Raw genomic sequence first — 18,246 nt, forward strand, 5'->3', positions numbered from 1 at the left:
TGAAGTTACAGTTGAAAGAGTAACAACTTGTAATTAGTTTTAATTGTTGAGGATAATCCACAATCACCAGTAAATACAAAGACCAAATTAGTTTCGTGTTGGTTACTGAAAAGTTAACCTTATCCATCAGGTTATAGTAATTAGAAGCTATCATCGAATTTGCTTATTGTCATCGATTAATGAATATGAATGTCAATAAGATCAATCGAAGATCTTTTTATTTACAAAGTGAACAAAAAATTAATTGACATGAGTCAGATTGTTCGGTATTATGTCTTCAGGGCATTTTCACCACAGTCTAATGATCCTCATCACTTTCATATTGATTATCTCTCATGAGACATTAGGAGGGAAAAAAGTTCTAATAATTTCCAAGTGAGGATCAAAATGGAATTAAGAAAAAGTTACAATTTTCATAACTTCAACTTCACAAAACAATAAAAAAAATAGATTATTAAATCAACTTCGATAATATTTTTTCCTGATATTAATTCACATTGAATTGAAACAATTTAAAAACCAATAATTCACCACCAAGGTAACAACCATACATCCAACTAATTGGATCTAATTAATACAAAAGAACAATTGAAATATATGTATCGTTAAAGGCTTAGAAGTGAGAACTCAATTAAGAGACTAATTAATCTATTGGAACAAAAAAATTAATTGTTTACTTTAATTATCGCCAACCGGTCAATCTTCATACATTAAATTCAAAAGTTTAAATCTGAAAGTTTGATTACACTTTTCACATTTTGGTCAACTGATTAAGGAGATAACTAATGGTCTCGATCGCTGGATGTACGAGAAAAAGTTGCACTTAAGTCCATTGTGATAGAAAATCTTAATTAATCAAGGATAATTAATTAATCTTGAAGCTGAAAAATTAGAATTTTGTTTTTAAATAGAACCGAAAGGCGTCGCTTCGAGCGAAAAATTTCCATGTTAATTTGATGTTGAGTTGAAAAATTAATCACAATTATCTTGATTTAATTACGATTGATACATTGATTTTTTTCCCATAATTGTTTCCTTAATTGTCTACAGTGTTAACCCATTACCAAGGACATTTGTTTGATTGATTGTTTATGTAGTTCCATCAAATTTGGTCCATTTTCATGTTACCTCAAATTGCCATCTTACTTTAATCATTTCAATTGTTAACTCTTTTTATTTAAATCTAAAAAATTAACACAATTAACTGTGATTATTTGATTATTTTCTGTCACCATAACAATCTAAGTGTCTGATAGTATTCGGTGAATCTAATTGGAACAATTTAAAGACAAACGTAGTACAAATTTCTCCAGTCAAACCTTAACCGTTGAAAGCATTTTCTTTTTTTTTCTGTTTTTGTTTTTTTTCAATTCTCTTTGTTAACATAATCTAAACACACCCCGAGGTTATTTTCCCGTTGATGGATCAGTGATTATTCAGTTGATTTAATATACAGATAATTGTTCTTAATTTGGATCGTTGATTTGATGTGATAAAACTTGTTACCTGTTGGATTTTCGTCTCACCTTAAACTAGACTCTTGATACTTTTACCATTGATAATCTTGTCAAAGTTTAACCAATCATGAAGATGTCAAAGAAAACAATTAATCAAAGAAATGGTTTAATCAACGAACTCATGGAAAAATGTCTCCTATTCTCGACAAGGAATGAAACAATTCATGATGCCTTGATTACAGAATTTAACGAATTAAATTTGATTGCAACAAACATCCAACAAATTGAATCGGGTTTGTAATCGTAATTTAACAAAAGTCATAACATCAATTGATCGTGATAATAATTTTGATTTCCTTTTCCTCTTTAACGGTTAACCTAAACGGTTACCTTATTAGGTTTATTTGTGCCCCACCGGAGAGATGATCATTTAAAAGACTTCATCTCTTGGCTCTCATCCAATGACTGTTCTCATGAAGATATTGACATAACTTGTGTGGATAAAACAACAAACGAATATGGATTAATTGCTAAAAAGCCAATTCCTGAAGATGAATTGACTCTTTCAATTCCCAAGAAAATCATGATGACCACTGAAAGCGCTTTAATTGACCCTTGTCTTGCAACTGTGGCCTCAGAAGATTCTCTACTCAAATCGATGCCAAATGTATTGTTATCTTTTCACCTGATGGTTGAATATTGTCGCAAAGACTCATTCTGGAAACCTTATATCTTATTCTGTCCATCGATATACTTGACCCCACTTTATTATACCAAAGACGATATAATTTTATTGAAAGGTTCACCCGCTTTGGTTGATGCCGTTAAACTTATTCGCAATATATATCGACAGTATGCCTATTTTTGGAAAAAAATTACCACCAAGAATTCAGCTTTCAGTAAAATTGATTCACTACGAGGACTTTTCTGTCTTGACCTTTACCGTTGGGCAACGGCCACTGTGATGACCCGTCAAAATCAGATTCCAGTGTTACCTCCGTCAGTTACCGCACCCGATTCCCGATTTAATCCTTCAAATTTAACAGCACTCATCCCAATGTGGGATTTATGTAATCATAGTGATGGAAAATTTTCAACTGATTATGATCCAAGCGAATCTAAATTACTTTGTTATTCAATGAAAAGCTTTGCCGTTAACGAAGAGATTAACATTTTCTATGGTAAACGGACGAATGCTGAATTTCTCATCAACAATGGTTTTATTCCAGTTGACAATCGATACGATTTTCTGTCCATTCGATTAGGATTAAGTCAAGTTGACCCTCTGTACGAGCTTCGCTCGAGACTTTGCTCTAAAATGGGCCTACAAACCTCAGGCTATTTCGCTTTGCACCATAAATCCGTTGGATTGGATGAAGATCTACTTAATTACGTAAAAATTTTTCTCATGGACAAAACAGTTCTGGATAAAAAGCTCCTCGAAAGTGACACTTGTCCAACCAAATCTTTTAACGATCTACCTGAAGATCTGACCACTAAAGCCATTAATTTTATCGCAATCAGATGCCAATTACTACTTAAAAGTTATCCAACTCTGGACAAAGAAAAAACTTATCTCTTTGTGGTCAACAAATTACCAAATTAATTGAATGTGAAAAAAATATTCTGTCATCACATGTAATCGTGAAATCGACAACTGAAAAATCAGAATAATTTGTTTTTATAATTAATACACTTAATTGTCATGAGAACCATGTTGTTGGTGGTAATCTACAGATTTAACCTTATCCTTTGAATTTCTAGGACAATCAAAACCAATGTCATCAATCAACAAGCCAGATTTCAGGCTAACCTTGATAATCATGATAATTTAATCAAATTCATTGATCTGAAATGATTATAACTCATTAAAAATCAACACAATAGTAAACAAATCACAACCTTGTCCTCAACATTAATCAGATGAAAAACAATTTAACCTTTAATCTTGTTTTGATTTATTAAAAGACTTGATTTCAATAAAATTCTGATTGGAAATTAAAGTAACTTTTATGGTTAACAATTAAGATCTAAATCAAATCAATGATCTAAAATCCTTAAATTGCCAGAGATAATTTTATTTTCCAGAACAGAGCCTGAGGGAATGTCGATTCTATCCCCATGATTGGCAATTATAATAACGGTTCCTTTTAAGGTCACATTTGAGCCGAAAGTGACATCACCGGAAACAGTTAGATGATTAAGTTCAAGTATATCGGGAATTGATTTGAATCGGGTAAGAAAATCACGAACTTTAGCAAACTGATCGTCGCCCAATTTAACGAGTGGAGCCAAGGGGATGGATCGAGCGGGATTTAGTACCAATGAACCTTGTTCAAGGGAATACAAGTTGGACATGACCAAGAGCAGATCTTGTGTCTTCTTGACCGGAAGGAATCGGCTTCTTGGTACCTTAAGTCCAATAGCATTTTGAAAGTTTTTCATCGCCGCACCCGCTGCAGTTTCCAATTGAATAACATTCAGACCATTGTCCAAATGTTTCGGATTGGCAATGATCTCCATATGGATTCCGTGGGTCGTAATTAACTTATCGATTGACCTTAAACACATCCACAAATTGTTGGTGTTGAAAATTTTAAACTTTTTCACCGATTTAAACTCATCAACATGAGCTTTTGGAACCTGAGCAATTTCAAGAAGTCGTAATTTACCATCGTACTTAATTAGTGTTCCTCCTTTAACATCGGCGGCACTTTTCTCAGTCACTTCCATAACGAAACCAGGTCGATGTTCATTCGGAGTGTCCAGTAAATACTTCAATATATTAATGTCCACCGTCGCTCCAAGATTATCAATGTTTGATACGAAAACATATTCCTTACCTGTAGAAACACAAAAAGTTAACCACTGAGAGTTACAATTGATTAATTACCTTGTGAAAGAAAATTCGATAAGAGTCCAGATTTCGCGAACGATTGATAGAAATCCCCATGACCTGGTGGGTACCAGTCTTCATTGTCTCCGTCAATGGTCGTGGCCACAGGTAAAAGTGTCTCTTTGTTCAACCGAGGGAATCGACTTTGTAGAAAAGTGTAAATTCGAACCTTAAACCCTCGATATTTTCGAACTACTTTTTCTGTGTCATCATCGGTGTTGAACGAATTCATTAGTACCAATGGAACGTCAACATTATACCTTTTATTCAATCGCTCGATACTTTGAACGGTTAAATCGAGAAAGGTCAGTCCATTTCTCACGTCGATTAAACTTTTCGGACCAACACAGCCCATCGAGGTTCCCAGGCCACCGTTCAACTTGACCACTACCAATTTGGACAAATAAGACGCAATAGTATCGACTGTGGGTGAGGTCAATTCATCATAATCGACAATGGCCTCAGGAGGTGGGGACTCAATTAGATCCCAGTTAATTGATACCGACGAATGAGTCTCCTCAATGTATTGACCGAATAACAATTTAAAACTTTGCAGGTCACATTCAACTTGTCGCCGTTCCGATGGATCAACCGAACCAATTAACTTAATTAATTCAGATGATAAAACTGCTGCAGCGTCTAATTTTGTTGTCGCTTGGAACTCACTTGATCCACTGATTTTACGATTAACCATTTTGTCTCAACAATTAAGAGTAACCAATGAGTAGAAACAATTAACTAATAACTTATGGATATTTACACTGGTTAACTTAACTTATAACTAATTCTTGTTTCTTTTAATAAGTTGATTGGATTGGAATTAATTAATCTTGTTGATAATTCAGTTCATTAGAAATCGACGTAATCAGTTAATTGTAATTAGACGAAAGTTTTTCAGTGCTTTCAAGTCTTTTAGTATAATTAATATGCATTAATTGTTAGCAATTAATTTAAATGTCAAATGTGGATGAAGATAGTTAATTGTGTTATAATTACAATTTTTGATCTTCGAGAGGAATTAGTTAATCAGCAAAAGATGATTAACCATTAATCCTGATGATTAAAATTACAATTAAATTGTAATACTGCAAGTTAATGTAACTGAATAATTAACTGATTGTTTGAAGTTTCTATTCATATGACTGAGTTAAATAGAAACCATTAAGATTGTCAATAATTACCGTTTATCATCAATTGAAATAAACATAATAAGGTTAATTTGATTTGCTTTTTTATCATCATTGTAAGTTGATTAACAATTAACAGGGGATCAAGAAAACAGAATCAAGTAATCAAAGTTAACAAGATCATCCAATTAAATACAATGTGACTTTGTTAATTAATGATTATTAATAATGAGTGTGTCAGAACAATTAAAAATTGATATGACAACAATTAAAGATAATAATACATTATTATTAATCAATTTTGAGATGTTGAACAATTTGTTAATTTCCAAGATAAATATAATATTTTTTCAAAATAATTATAATTGTATATTATTATTATAACAACAATTTAATTTAATTGTTGACATGTCGCTTGTGTGTTTGAATTTTGATTATTTGTGATGTCAAGTTGATGAGAATATGTTGTTTGAATTAATCCGGTTGACGATGATCAATCAGCTGATGATTATGAAGATGTGTATATATGATGATGATTCATAAAGATAATTTGATAAAATTGAAACAATCAGTTAACAATTAAAGGCGAGATGAACACGAATTTTCAACATAAAATAAAATATAAGCATCCTCAGCATCATTGGGACTGAAATTTTTAGCCTCGGTAACTCTGTTGATATTAAGGTTGAGAAAATTAAAACAATTAGTCAACAATCAATTACTATTATCAATTAATAAATATTAATATTAATAGTTACCTGTCATCATTAAAATGGAACCATTTAGATCCATGTAAACAATAGGCAGTATAATGTCCTGATCTAATTGAGTTACCATGGTGAAGAACCATTGATGAAAGTGAATAGTATTTTGATCGGGTGGCGATCCGTTCATTGGCAATTACTCGAGGCATAGTTAATTTGTAACCATCGTTAGAAAAACGTTTTAAATCTGTAAATAAAATGGCAAATAATTAGCAACAATTAACTAATCATACAAAAGAAATTAACTTACGTAAAATAAGTACTTGTGGGGCTTTTTCAATGCCCAATCTTTTAGTTGATTTGGTGGGTTTATCACATCGATCACATTTCTAATTGTTAAAAGAAGATTAGATTAATTAGTAAATTAACTGAAAATAATTAACAAATACGAACAATAATTTAATATAATCAAACAATTACCGGTAATTCGTCTTTAGATAATTCTTCCAGTGTAGTAAATTCTTTGAGACATCTTTCAATATCAGTTTCTCGTCTAAATTGTGATAATAAAGATAAAGAAAATTGTTAATTGTTATGGGATAAAATTGATTATGGTAATAACGGTTTAAACCTACACATTATTTGGCAGTGGGAGGGATAAATCCCAAAAGGGATCCCAACAGTTTGATGTATTACTACAAATGGAGCAGGTAACAGTTGATGATAATTGACCAGCGATCATGTCAACATAAGGTGAGTCCTCTAACATTTTGTATCTTTCCCATGCTTCCATAGAGGATTTAGCTAATCATCAAGATGATAAAGAGAGAGAGAGAAATGATAAAATGATGTGAGCAAAAGAAATAGTTCATAAAGATAGAAAATGAAAAAAAGAAAAGAAAATAACTTTCCCAAAATAATATTTTCTTTCAAGTAGAATAGTAGTAGGAGGAGGAGGAGATTAAGATGAAGATTAGGATTAAGGGATATAGATGGAGGATGAGAATCAAGATAATAACTTACGACTTTTACAGTTTCTTGTTGATGATGAGCCAAAACTTCCCGTGTTAACCTCATCATGTAAGGCATTGATCAGGTATTGAAAAAATTCTTGTGCATCTTGTTGCCTATTGAAAGAGATAAATAAGATCAGGGACAATTAGTAAATCAGTAAACATTAAATCAACTAAAAACAAGAGAGGAAATAAAAATTTGTCGTTGATTAGCATTAAATGGTTTTAGTGTTTAGTAGAGAGAAAGTAAAACAAATCAGATTAATTAGTAAACTGGAATTAACTGTATTCATTATTTTTCATCGAAATGAAATACGAATACAATTAATCAACTAATCAAACTAATTAGGTGAAAAAAAGTTTGAATGAGGAGAGAGATTAAATTCCGGAAATCAATACATCAAAATGATATAATCAAGGAGCAAAAACAAATCAAAAATTGAGAAATAGAGTAAGAAAAGCAAACAGAATCAAATCAATCCAGGTTAATAATGATGATTAGTTGATTGTGATATAAAAAAATAGAAGCAAAAAAAATATCAACATTCAAAATCAATAACTAAATGGAAAAAAATGAAACCAAATCAACAATAATTATCAGCATGAGATGTTAATAGTTTGTGGATGGATATTGATTTGGACTCGAAAAAAGTAATTAATAAATTGATGCTGATAACACTAATTAACTGATTAAATGGTTGACATTTAGAAGCATTAAAAAATATAGTTGATGAAATCCTAATTAAGTGTTAATCGTTGATGGTGTTAATTGTTTCTTTTCATTCGACAATTAAGAAAGACTCACTCGTATCCACGAAATTTGGGCTGAATTCGTGTGAACGCACTTCGAAAACTGCTCGGGTTAACACTTGTATTATTGGAACTTATCATTTCTTCAAATAATTGTCCCAATGCTGGTAAATGGGAGAGAGAAAGAAACAAGATTAATTAATTGTGTTGATTAAAAAAAACGATTCATGATTAAGAGAAGTGATTAAATGATTTTCCTCTAGTCTCGACGTGAGTATATAGTGAATTTCCTTTGGTGATAATCAATTGATTGTTTGTAACAAAGTATATTTGAAATATTGATAAATATTTACTTTGATTACCTGGAAACAATTAATGTTATTATGGTAAATTATAATTAATAAATTGCTTACCTAAATTTAATGATCCTCTACGAGATTTTGTTACGTAATTTCTGAAACCCTCGTTAGCATAAAGTGATTGTAATATCGCATTCATATAACATGTATTACCAAGGTTTGTTAAACCAGCAATGTTTGATGGATTCTGTACAATTAATTAAACATGATTAGTTGATTGTTGAGTTTTAACGATCATTGAAAAGGGCAATTAACAAATTGTGTCTCAATTGTCTTACTATTAGATACCATTGAGATCCATTGGTGACTTTACTTTTGCTTAAATATTAAAACACATTTTAGTTGATTTTTTCATCTAAATTAAATTGATTTAATTTGATTGTGTTGTTAATCAGTTGTTTTTCACTTTCTCACACAACAATGCCAATTGTAAAGTTAAAATTGTCAACAATATGATTAAAGAGAAAGTGATTTAAAAGATGCCAATTAAAATGACAATTTTTTTAATTGTCAATCTAAGTGAAAAGATTATCAAGTTAATTGTTACAGTTAATGATACAATGTTTTGTAAGTTAATTGCTTTCTAGATACTTTATAGTGATTAAATGATGAGAATGATTGAAAATTGTTAACTAATAAAACTGATTTATTGGTATGATAATCAAATCACAATTAAAAACCCAAAGACACAGCAAAAGTCAAACCAAGAGACTAACTAGTTAATATAATTAACTATTAATTTGATTCTACATGAGGGAAATTGATAAGAACAACAGTTAAGTATTGAATGAGTTGAATTATATGTAAGTTGATTATCAATGATTAACCTTAATCATCAACCAACAATCATGGTCATAAGCATGATCATCTTTATTACAGCAAATTCAATAACAATCCAATAACAACAAAAAGGGTTAGAGGTCAGTTGGTAATAATAATATATCTTAATCTAATTTAATTTAGCTGATGATTTAGGATTGTTATTAACCATTAAAGGAAAGTGAGGAAGTTGTTTTAATAAATTATGTCAAGTACAACAATTTAAGAGATGATGATTCTCTAATCATAATCAAAGTAAAAATAATATTAGTGATTAAGTATTAATCATAACTTATTTATGGTGAAAATACCAAGAAAGAAATTGAAATCATCAAAAGTTGATAATAATCACAATCATCATTCATTAATAGTTGATAATGATTAGGTTATTGTTTGTGATTCAAGTGAAATTATCAAAATTTACTTCCAATAGAGTTTAACCTTAACCTAAATGTTAAATCCAATCTTTAAGTGTATCAATAAACACACACAAAGATATATATTAATTGTGACTCCATATTAATTAACTAAATTGCTGATCAAAGGGTAAGGATAGTGATATCAATATAATGGATAATTGTCTCAAATTATGATGGTGTATTACAATCTAAACCTTCATCAGACAAAGAGATAGGTTAATTGTTGATCAACACAATCAACGACCTTTCCAATCAATTAATTGCTGCTAATCAAGTCCCAGTTAATGAATCTACTAGTTACTACAAATACTTTAGGCCAACCTGATAACCCCCCCTTCCAATGATTAATAATTATTTGCCTTTAATTGTTTAACTTTACTTCCACCTTAATCATGTAACTGATTAAACATTGATAGAACCCATGACGATCAATCAAAATTTAATCCTATCTGTTTTAGACAAATCAACAATTAGTAGACTAAGAAAATTACCAAATCCTAACTGGAGAGAAAAAAATAATTATTATCCCCAACAAATTGAATTAATTGATTAGCCTGATAATTATCAGTAACCAAAATAATTGATTAATTAGTTTGATTAAAGGGAAAATAAAGAAACGTGATCAATTACTGAAACAAGCAACGATTAAGTAATTAATTAACAATTAAGAATAAATTATATCAATGATTTCATCTCGTCTATGGTTAACATTGAATTTCTCAGTAAAAAAAACTAAACGAAATTCATGGAAACAAAATTATCATAATAATTTAGTCCCAATAAATTATTATATTGATAATTTATTATAAAATTGATGATTAAGACGATGAGAAGCAAAAAACACGCGACTAGATGTAAGTTGACATTGTATTTAAATCGAAGGTTATTATACAAAGAAAAGAAAGACTGGGAGAGAGAGAGAGAGAAGATAAAATCTCATCATCATCCAAGTATCTTTCAATACATCATCTTCATTATCTTTGGTATCCTTTACTATTATTTGTTTCAGCGTATCTTCAATTTACCATTGATAACATCGTCACAAAGATGAAGATGAGGATGATCATGGCTTCCTTTTGATTCTGATAATAAAAGTAACAATTCAAGGCTGATTCATCTTCTCTTTCATTCATTATTTTCCCTTTCTCCCTTCCTCTTTCTCTATCTCTCTCTCTCGCTTTAATATATCATTTGAAATAAGTTCAAGTCTCTCACCATCAGCATCATTATCATCCTAATCTTCCTTCCTCAGTTTGTCATTTAAATGAACTCACATATTTTCACCCAAAGACCTTGAATTGGTTGAAGAAAATTTCAATGGAAATAACTTATTCACATTTACGATATTTACGTAGGAAAATTTCAACGAAAATTTCAATTCAAGGCTTACAATTCAGTAGCCTTAGAATTCAGGGTAGCGGAAGATAGAGATTAACTTGATAAACAACAAGAAACAATTTCAATTGATTAACATTTCTAATTGATTAATTACTATTTGTTTAATAAACTAATCAGTTTGTTTTGTTTTCTGCATCCATTCAATGTTTAAATTCAATTCATTTTTTATATACACACCATGTCCAAAGTGTTAAATAAACAATTTGGGTGTTAATTGAGTTAATTAATTGGCTAATCATCACCATGATGATGGTTATTAGCAAACAATTAATTTGTTTCATCAATATGACAGGTAAATCAAGTTTCACTTAATATAAACAAAGACCAAGTAAAACTTTTTCTCTATCATGATGATTAATTTGTAGCAGCATTTGGTTTATCATAATTAAACAGGAAATGTGTATTAATTTAGTTCTTAATTACAATTAAACAAAATAAAACAATGATACAAATATTAGTAAGTTTTTGTTTCAATTAACTTATGGTAATCAACTGTAACTGGTAAATTTCTGTGATTGATATCTAATAATTGCAATTAAACTAACCAGGAAACCTTGACAAAATTAAATCAACATGGAAATCAAAAATACACAACAATCAACAGTAATCAAATTAGTCATAATGCTGATTAAATACATTGGGTTACAACTAGAAGTCTCTTCAACTGGTAATCACAAACATTTAATAATGTTCATAAGAGGAAGGCTTGAGGTGAAATGCTGGAGGCTAAATTATCAAAAACAAATTCATCAGGAATCAAATTAACACAATTAAGTTTTAGAAATGTAATTACATGTATGTATCAACCATGATCAACCAGTGAGACATATTACTATCAATATTTACATGAATTGTGAATAATTTTTTATGACAATCAACTAATCAATAACAACTAACTGGTTTAACAACATTCCAGTGATTGGCCAAAGTATCAACAATCAACTGAAACAATTATCATGAAATCCTATGGTTAAAAACCTTGAGTTTAAATCAATAAAACTGGTGATCAAATAAACCACTAAAAAAGTTAATTGTTATCATCAAGTATCGATTGAAATGATTGATTTAAAAAGTTTCAATTAACAGGGTTCGTTTATTTGATCAAGTTGAATTTTAAATTTTCATGATTAAAATTTTCCTCCTTTTCTTGTGATAACAATCAATTTCTAGTGATGAAACAAATTGTGATTACACAAGAAAGGAAAATGATTTATTTATAACTACATATTGATTGTTGTTATTAAATTAATTGTACAAATTCAAACAATTGGATGATTATTTATTGATAACAATCAATAAGTTTTCAATTGCAATAAAAAGGACTCAATTGAAAATTGTGACTTTTTATCATCGTGTTAATCATCAAATTGATCAACAACACCTTCGTTACTGTTAATTGTTGATTGTTGTCATGAATTATTGGTAAATTGGCTTTATCAATGGTTGATCAATAGTAATGATTAACCAAATTAACTTGATTATCAGAGAAAGAGAGGTTGAAACGAAAGTTCATTCATATAATCAAGGACAAATTGATTAGTACAATTTTATATTAATAATAATCAATAAATTGTTTGATCATCATTAACATAGACAACGCACCAATCAACATAATCATGTAAAAAAATGCCTAATCATTTGCATAATTAATTAATTGACGTAATAATTAACAGGTAGACACAATAGTGACAATTATGATTATTAAAGAAGACTGATCATTATTACAATCATGATTTGGTTTTAATCATTTTGAGAATGACGTTGATTTAGTTGAGAGGAAAAAAAATATTTCCCTTGCAATTAAATTATGTGATTTAGATTCAGGAATCAATGCCCAACACAATTTAGATTTGATTGTAAATGATAGATTAACAATTGTTAAAATTAAAATTAATTGTTGATTTTCAATAGTTTTCTAGTGGATGAGCTTCACGATTAATCAAAATGTGTATAATCAACAATTCAAGGTTGCTGATTAATATTAAATTTATCACTAAATTGTTGAGGAAAAAAATTAATTTCCTTATTATCAGGTTTTCAATAATCTATTAATTGTTATAATTTTCAGTTCATTGTAATCAAATTAAGTTTAAATTGTGAACAATCAATTTTACATTATCAGCACTCAACATTTGAAGTAAACTGTAGTTGTTATTAATTTACAATTAAATTAAATTGCGATTATGATTGAAGTTTAAAAACCATTTGCAATTTAATTATTAGCATTATCGGTGGTGATCCAAGTAAATTAAGATGATTATCATCATGATCATGACGGAAACATGATTAAATTAATCATCAAATAATTTAAAACATTAAATGAATTAGAAACAATCAACTGTTAGCCTAGTTAAGGTTGACAATAAGTAAGTGATTAGTTAATTAATTTCATTTTCCATAAGGATTTGTTGGTGATCAATATTTTCATGATTAAGATAAAATTTGAACAACAATTAAAATAAAGGGGAAAAGTTAATTTGGAAAAAAAACATTAATCAAAAAGTAATCAACTAATTATATAAATTTCTAACAATAATCAGTCAATGGAAATAGTTAAAAATATACACTAATCAGTTAAACTCAATCAATGATTCTTATTATGATTATTAATTATGATTTGCTGATTAACAGGTTTTAATTAAGATAAAACTCAATATTAAATTACGCTTAATTGTCTCTTAACCAAATCAGCTAATTGTTGCTTTAATTGAATCAAATTGCTCAACAATTTCTAAGTAAATTAACAACAAATTATATGAATAAAGATTAACCTTACAATTAATTGTTACAATCCAAGGATAGACTAAATCATTTGAATATGATAAACTACAATTATCAATATTTGATTAGTGAATTTGATAATAATAATAAATATAATCAAATTAACCAAAACAATTAATAACCATTAAGTTTTTTACTTTAAATTATAATTAGTATCATAATTAATTGTCTATTTGCATTTAAACACAAATGAATGCTAATGATAGATAACGTGATTGATAATCATAATTAACTGGTGAGCGAGTGATAAATGTTAATTATGAAGCAACGAATTAATTATCTTCTCAAATGATTAAATTCAAAGACACTGGTAAAATCATCAACAATCAAACATACAACAGGTTAGATGAAAAAGAAAACATTCATTCAATTAAAATACAAACAAATTAAATTGTTATCATTTTGTTTTCGTAATGTTGTAAGACAATTAAAGAGTTGTCACACAATCGTATTAATTGCCAAAGTTAATTGTAAACAATTTCGCTTAAAAAAGTCCAATAATTACCCGAATTATGGTATCGTTGAGAGTATATTTTTTACGTCGTGATAAAGGTGACAGGTAAGATATTGAAGATGATGACTGAGGATGAAAAAGAGAGAAAGAAAATGACAATTAGATTAGTAATCAAGTTTTCATCATGTATCAACAACAATCAACAATTTAATTAAGATTAAAGGTTATATCATCACAATTTATTAAGTGCCTCACTTAATTTCTAACATTATTTTGGCTTATGATATATTGAAGTTGATTTTTTTTTGTCAAACATCAATGATTGAAAAAAGTGATGATCGAGAACGAAAGAGAGAGAAATTAAATTAACTGATGATTGTCTGAAGTTGATTAACTTTTTTAATTGCAATTAGGAACGGGAAGTCAATTAATAATAATTGTAAAAGGTGAATGGAGGAAAAGGAGAGAGAGAGAAAGAGATGATAATGATCCAATTTGTTGATTGTATTAATTAAAAAAAAAATGATGTTGATGAACTTACTTTAGTTGATGATAGGGAATCGGTGTCATCATCGTTCTGATCAATACTTGATCGTCTATGGTTGAACCGGGTTAGTGTTACGGTGCAGGGTGATGATGAATATCCTGGAAATAATTGATATGAAAGAACAGACATAATTGTAAATGTTAGTTGATGAGAGGAGAGAGAGCAATTAATTTAATTGTTGTTTGGAATAAATTAGATGTTGGTTGTTGTTTTGGAGATGACGAGAAACAAAAATAATTGACAATAAATTAAGATATGGTTTGTCAATTAAGCTTGAAAACACTAATGTTAATCATATGTTTTGAATGACCAGTTTATTTTGAGTTGATGGTCAATCAAAATGAAAGTTGATTGGTGATGATGAATAAGATGATCGGAATAAGAAAAATAAGATTATAATGAAGTTATCCATCAATGTGTTTGTACACTAATCAATATAAACCAGGTAACTCATTATGATGAATAAAATATAAGGTAAATTAATCACGGGTATAAGATGATGAAGTTTGCATGGTTAACTGATGTAAACTATGAGAGAGTAGGTGAGACAGGTAGGAAGAGAAAGAAAGGAAAGGAGAGACAAGAAGAGAGAGAGAGAGAGAGAGAGAGTCACAGGTATTCGATGAAGAAGATGTAGAGAGAGAGAAAGAGAGATGATAATGATCCAATTTGTTGATTGTATTAATTAAAAAAAAAATGATGTTGATGAACTTACTTTAGTTGATGATAGGGAATCGGTGTCATCATCGTTCTGATCAATACTTGATCGTCTATGGTTGAACCGGGTTAGTGTTACGGTGCAGGGTGATGATGAATATCCTGGAAATAATTGATATGAAAGAACAGACATAATTGTAAATGTTAGTTGATGAGAGGAGAGAGAGCAATTAATTTAATTGTTGTTTGGAATAAATTAGATGTTGGTTGTTGTTTTGGAGATGACGAGAAACAAAAATAATTGACAATAAATTAAGATATGGTTTGTCAATTAAGCTTGAAAACACTAATGTTAATCATATGTTTTGAATGACCAGTTTATTTTGAGTTGATGGTCAATCAAAATGAAAGTTGATTGGTGATGATGAATAAGATGATCGGAATAAGAAAAATAAGATTATAATGAAGTTATCCATCAATGTGTTTGTACACTAATCAATATAAACCAGGTAACTCATTATGATGAATAAAATATAAGGTAAATTAATCACGGGTATAAGATGATGAAGTTTGCATGGTTAACTGATGTAAACTATGAGAGAGTAGGTGAGACAGGTAGGAAGAGAAAGAAAGGAAAGGAGAGACAAGAAGAGAGAGAGAGAGAGAGAGAGAGAGTCACAGGTATTCGATGAAGAAGATGTAGAGAGAGAGAAAGAGAGGGAGGGAGAGAGAATGTATTGAGAGAGAAGAAAAGAAAAGCTTAAGGCTCCTTGGGAGACCTTGAGAGAAGAAAAATTTTTCTTCTCACTTTTTTTCATCTTCTTCTTATCATCTTCATCTTCTTCTCTGAACTTTCCTTTTAATATACTAAAAGAATTTCTTTTTTCTTCTTTATTTTAATTCTAAGGTATTATAATATCTCACCAATAATTTTCTTCTTTCCCTTTCCCATCTTTTCCCTATGACAATTATATTATTCATTTTATTGTCAAAGGGAAAAAGTGATTGAGAGATGACAAAGGAATCTATTAAAAAAGAAAAGAATCAGAAGATCAGAGAGAAAGAAGAGAAGAGGATATAACACATGAATAGAATAGAACAAATAGTAAAAGAGAATAGAACAAAACAAAAATTGTAGAAAAGAAAATGATTAAAGACAAAGGAAAATAAAATAGGAGGGAAATGCAATATTAATGTTACTATGGAAAAAGATGATAAATTTATGTTGCCGGTCAATTGTAATTTTTTTGTTTCCATCATGATGATGAGTCAGTTGATCTTGTTTGATTTAATTGAGTTGGTGTATAATCAGGTAGTGTGATTAAACTGTTGATTAATAATTAAACAACAAACCGAATGATTAAACAGAGAGAGAGAGAGAGATGATCAGACGAGTAACCAGAACATAAATGGAGAGACTCTTGAAATTACAGGGAATACATGGAAACACCTTGGAACTGGTTTAATGTACCGGGTTTCTCACAATTAAGAATTAATTTGGAGACACAATTAACGTTGATTGAGTTAAATGTGGGTCTTGATGATACCGTTACAATTGGAAATTTCACAATTTTGGGTTTTCTGGTTTTCTCTCGTTACCCAAACAAAATGAGAGAGAAGAGAAAAAAACCAAATCGTAGAAAAAATTAACTCCGGTGATGATTATTACTGATTTTCTGGTTGATTTTTTTGGATTATTTGTGTTTTTCATTTCTCAACCATTGATTACTTAGATTCTATTAATAATTCATCTTCAGGCTTGACAGATTATCTCAGGGATTTTAATTGTTGAAGTATAAATGATTGATTGAAAATGACGAAAAGGTTTTCATCACCAAAACAACAAGAAGTAATGTGCTGATTAACAATTAGACTATCAAACAATCAATTAAATTTGAATTGGTTAGATTATTTTATGTTGTGGGTGAATTGAACAATAAAAGTGGATTAGCGTTTGTAAGCTTACCTGATGAATTAGATGATAAAAGACTTGAGGGTCGATAGTAAGAAGATGATGATGAGAGTGATGTCAAATATGAAGAAGGTGAATGATGATAAGAAGATGTAGATAGAGAGGATAAAGAAGATGAAGATGATGAAGAAGATGATGAAGATGAAGATGGTGATCGGTTAGAAGCTGAGGCTCGATAAGTTGAATAGATTGAAGGTGAAGTGTAATCAAAGGAACCAGAATTTCGGTACGATGATGGAAAAGTATTTGACGATATTGGAGGTTTTGATTTACTTGCACCAATAGAATTTGATAAAAGGGATGAGGATGAAGAAATAGTTGATGATGAGGATGAGGAAGATGACGAAGAACCAAAACCAAATGCACTACCAGAGGTTCCCCGGTAATTACTTCGATATGAAGATGATGGAACAGGCATAATAATGGTAACAAGAGGTCGTTTAACAGTCACAATTAACCTAATCGTAAATAAGAAACCAATAAAAAGGATAACCACGAAATAGATATTGGATTTAGTTAGTTGACCTTGCAAAAGGTCCAATTCAGCCAGAGTCTTGAAAGAATGTTTTTTTATTTATCGATCTTTACCTACAAATGGAGGGAGAGAAAAAGAGAAATGTGAGTGGGAGAAAAAGATTGAAAAGAGGAAGATAAATGAATGAAGAGAAAGAGAGAGAGAGAGTAAAAGGGAAACATCAACAGAGTAAAAAAACAACAAACAAATAGCGAAATTAACTGAGTCTGACTGATGGAACAAAAAAAAGAGAGAGAGTTATCATCAAAAAGAGTAATTCAATCAACAGCAAGATAATGAGACTCACTCTAGAAATAGCTTATAATTACTATTAACAGAGCAAATTCATTTTCTATTATTTAATCACCGAGACAATTGG

General features: G+C 29.6%; 3 protein-coding genes across 3 annotated transcripts; 1 reads left to right on the top strand and 2 right to left on the bottom strand.

Moving 5' to 3' along the window:
• The first annotated feature begins 946 nt into the window (after positions 1–946).
• LOC128397721 (actin-histidine N-methyltransferase-like) lies at positions 947–3,480 on the top strand. The gene is made up of 2 exons (XM_053358470.1): positions 947–1,750; positions 1,856–3,480. Exons 1-2 carry the CDS (start codon positions 1,585–1,587, stop codon positions 3,061–3,063), a joined length of 1,374 nt encoding a protein of 457 aa, XP_053214445.1. The 5' UTR covers positions 947–1,584; the 3' UTR covers positions 3,064–3,480.
• Positions 3,377–5,396, bottom strand: LOC128397702 (UTP--glucose-1-phosphate uridylyltransferase-like). The gene is made up of 2 exons (XM_053358449.1): positions 4,351–5,396; positions 3,377–4,300 (listed from the first exon to the last, which is right to left on the bottom strand). Exons 1-2 carry the CDS (start codon positions 5,045–5,047, stop codon positions 3,498–3,500), a joined length of 1,500 nt encoding a protein of 499 aa, XP_053214424.1. The 5' UTR covers positions 5,048–5,396; the 3' UTR covers positions 3,377–3,497.
• A 171-nt stretch (positions 5,397–5,567) lies between these two features.
• LOC128397811 (ubiquitin carboxyl-terminal hydrolase 2-like) lies at positions 5,568–18,109 on the bottom strand. Its single transcript, XM_053358566.1, has 11 exons — positions 17,348–18,109; positions 15,440–15,543; positions 14,229–14,303; positions 8,361–8,493; positions 8,003–8,111; positions 7,208–7,311; positions 6,820–6,988; positions 6,665–6,737; positions 6,495–6,573; positions 6,239–6,431; positions 5,568–6,150 (listed from the first exon to the last, which is right to left on the bottom strand). The coding sequence occupies exons 1-11, from the start codon at positions 17,769–17,771 to the stop codon at positions 6,060–6,062; spliced, it is 1,554 nt and encodes a 517-aa protein (XP_053214541.1). The 5' UTR covers positions 17,772–18,109; the 3' UTR covers positions 5,568–6,059.
• Between the last annotated feature and the right edge of the window lie 137 nt (positions 18,110–18,246).

Source organism: Panonychus citri, unplaced genomic scaffold, assembly GCF_014898815.1.
Source record: "Panonychus citri isolate SS breed McGregor unplaced genomic scaffold, ASM1489881v1 Contig00001, whole genome shotgun sequence".
NCBI classification, from domain to species: Eukaryota; Metazoa; Arthropoda; class Arachnida; order Trombidiformes; family Tetranychidae; genus Panonychus; species Panonychus citri.

Excerpts from the sequence above, each read along its gene's own strand:
- LOC128397702 (XM_053358449.1), bottom strand. The coding sequence starts at position 5,047 with ATGGTTAATCGTAAAATCAGTGGATCAAGTGAGTTCCAAGCGACAACA. Across the intron at positions 4,301-4,350 it reads ATCGAATTTTCTTTCACAAG|GTAAGGAATATGTTTTCGTA; the intron begins GTAATTAATCAA and ends GTGTTTCTACAG.
- LOC128397721 (XM_053358470.1), top strand. The coding sequence starts at position 1,585 with ATGAAGATGTCAAAGAAAACAATTAATCAAAGAAATGGTTTAATCAAC. Across the intron at positions 1,751-1,855 it reads CATCCAACAAATTGAATCGG|GTTTATTTGTGCCCCACCGG; the intron begins GTTTGTAATCGT and ends TTACCTTATTAG.
- LOC128397811 (XM_053358566.1), bottom strand. The coding sequence starts at position 17,771 with ATGCCTGTTCCATCATCTTCATATCGAAGTAATTACCGGGGAACCTCT. Across the intron at positions 14,304-15,439 it reads ATTCCCTATCATCAACTAAA|TCATCATCTTCAATATCTTA; the intron begins GTAAGTTCATCA and ends TTTCATCCTCAG. Across the intron at positions 7,312-8,002 it reads CCCAAATTTCGTGGATACGA|GCAACAAGATGCACAAGAAT; the intron begins GTGAGTCTTTCT and ends CTCTTTCAATAG.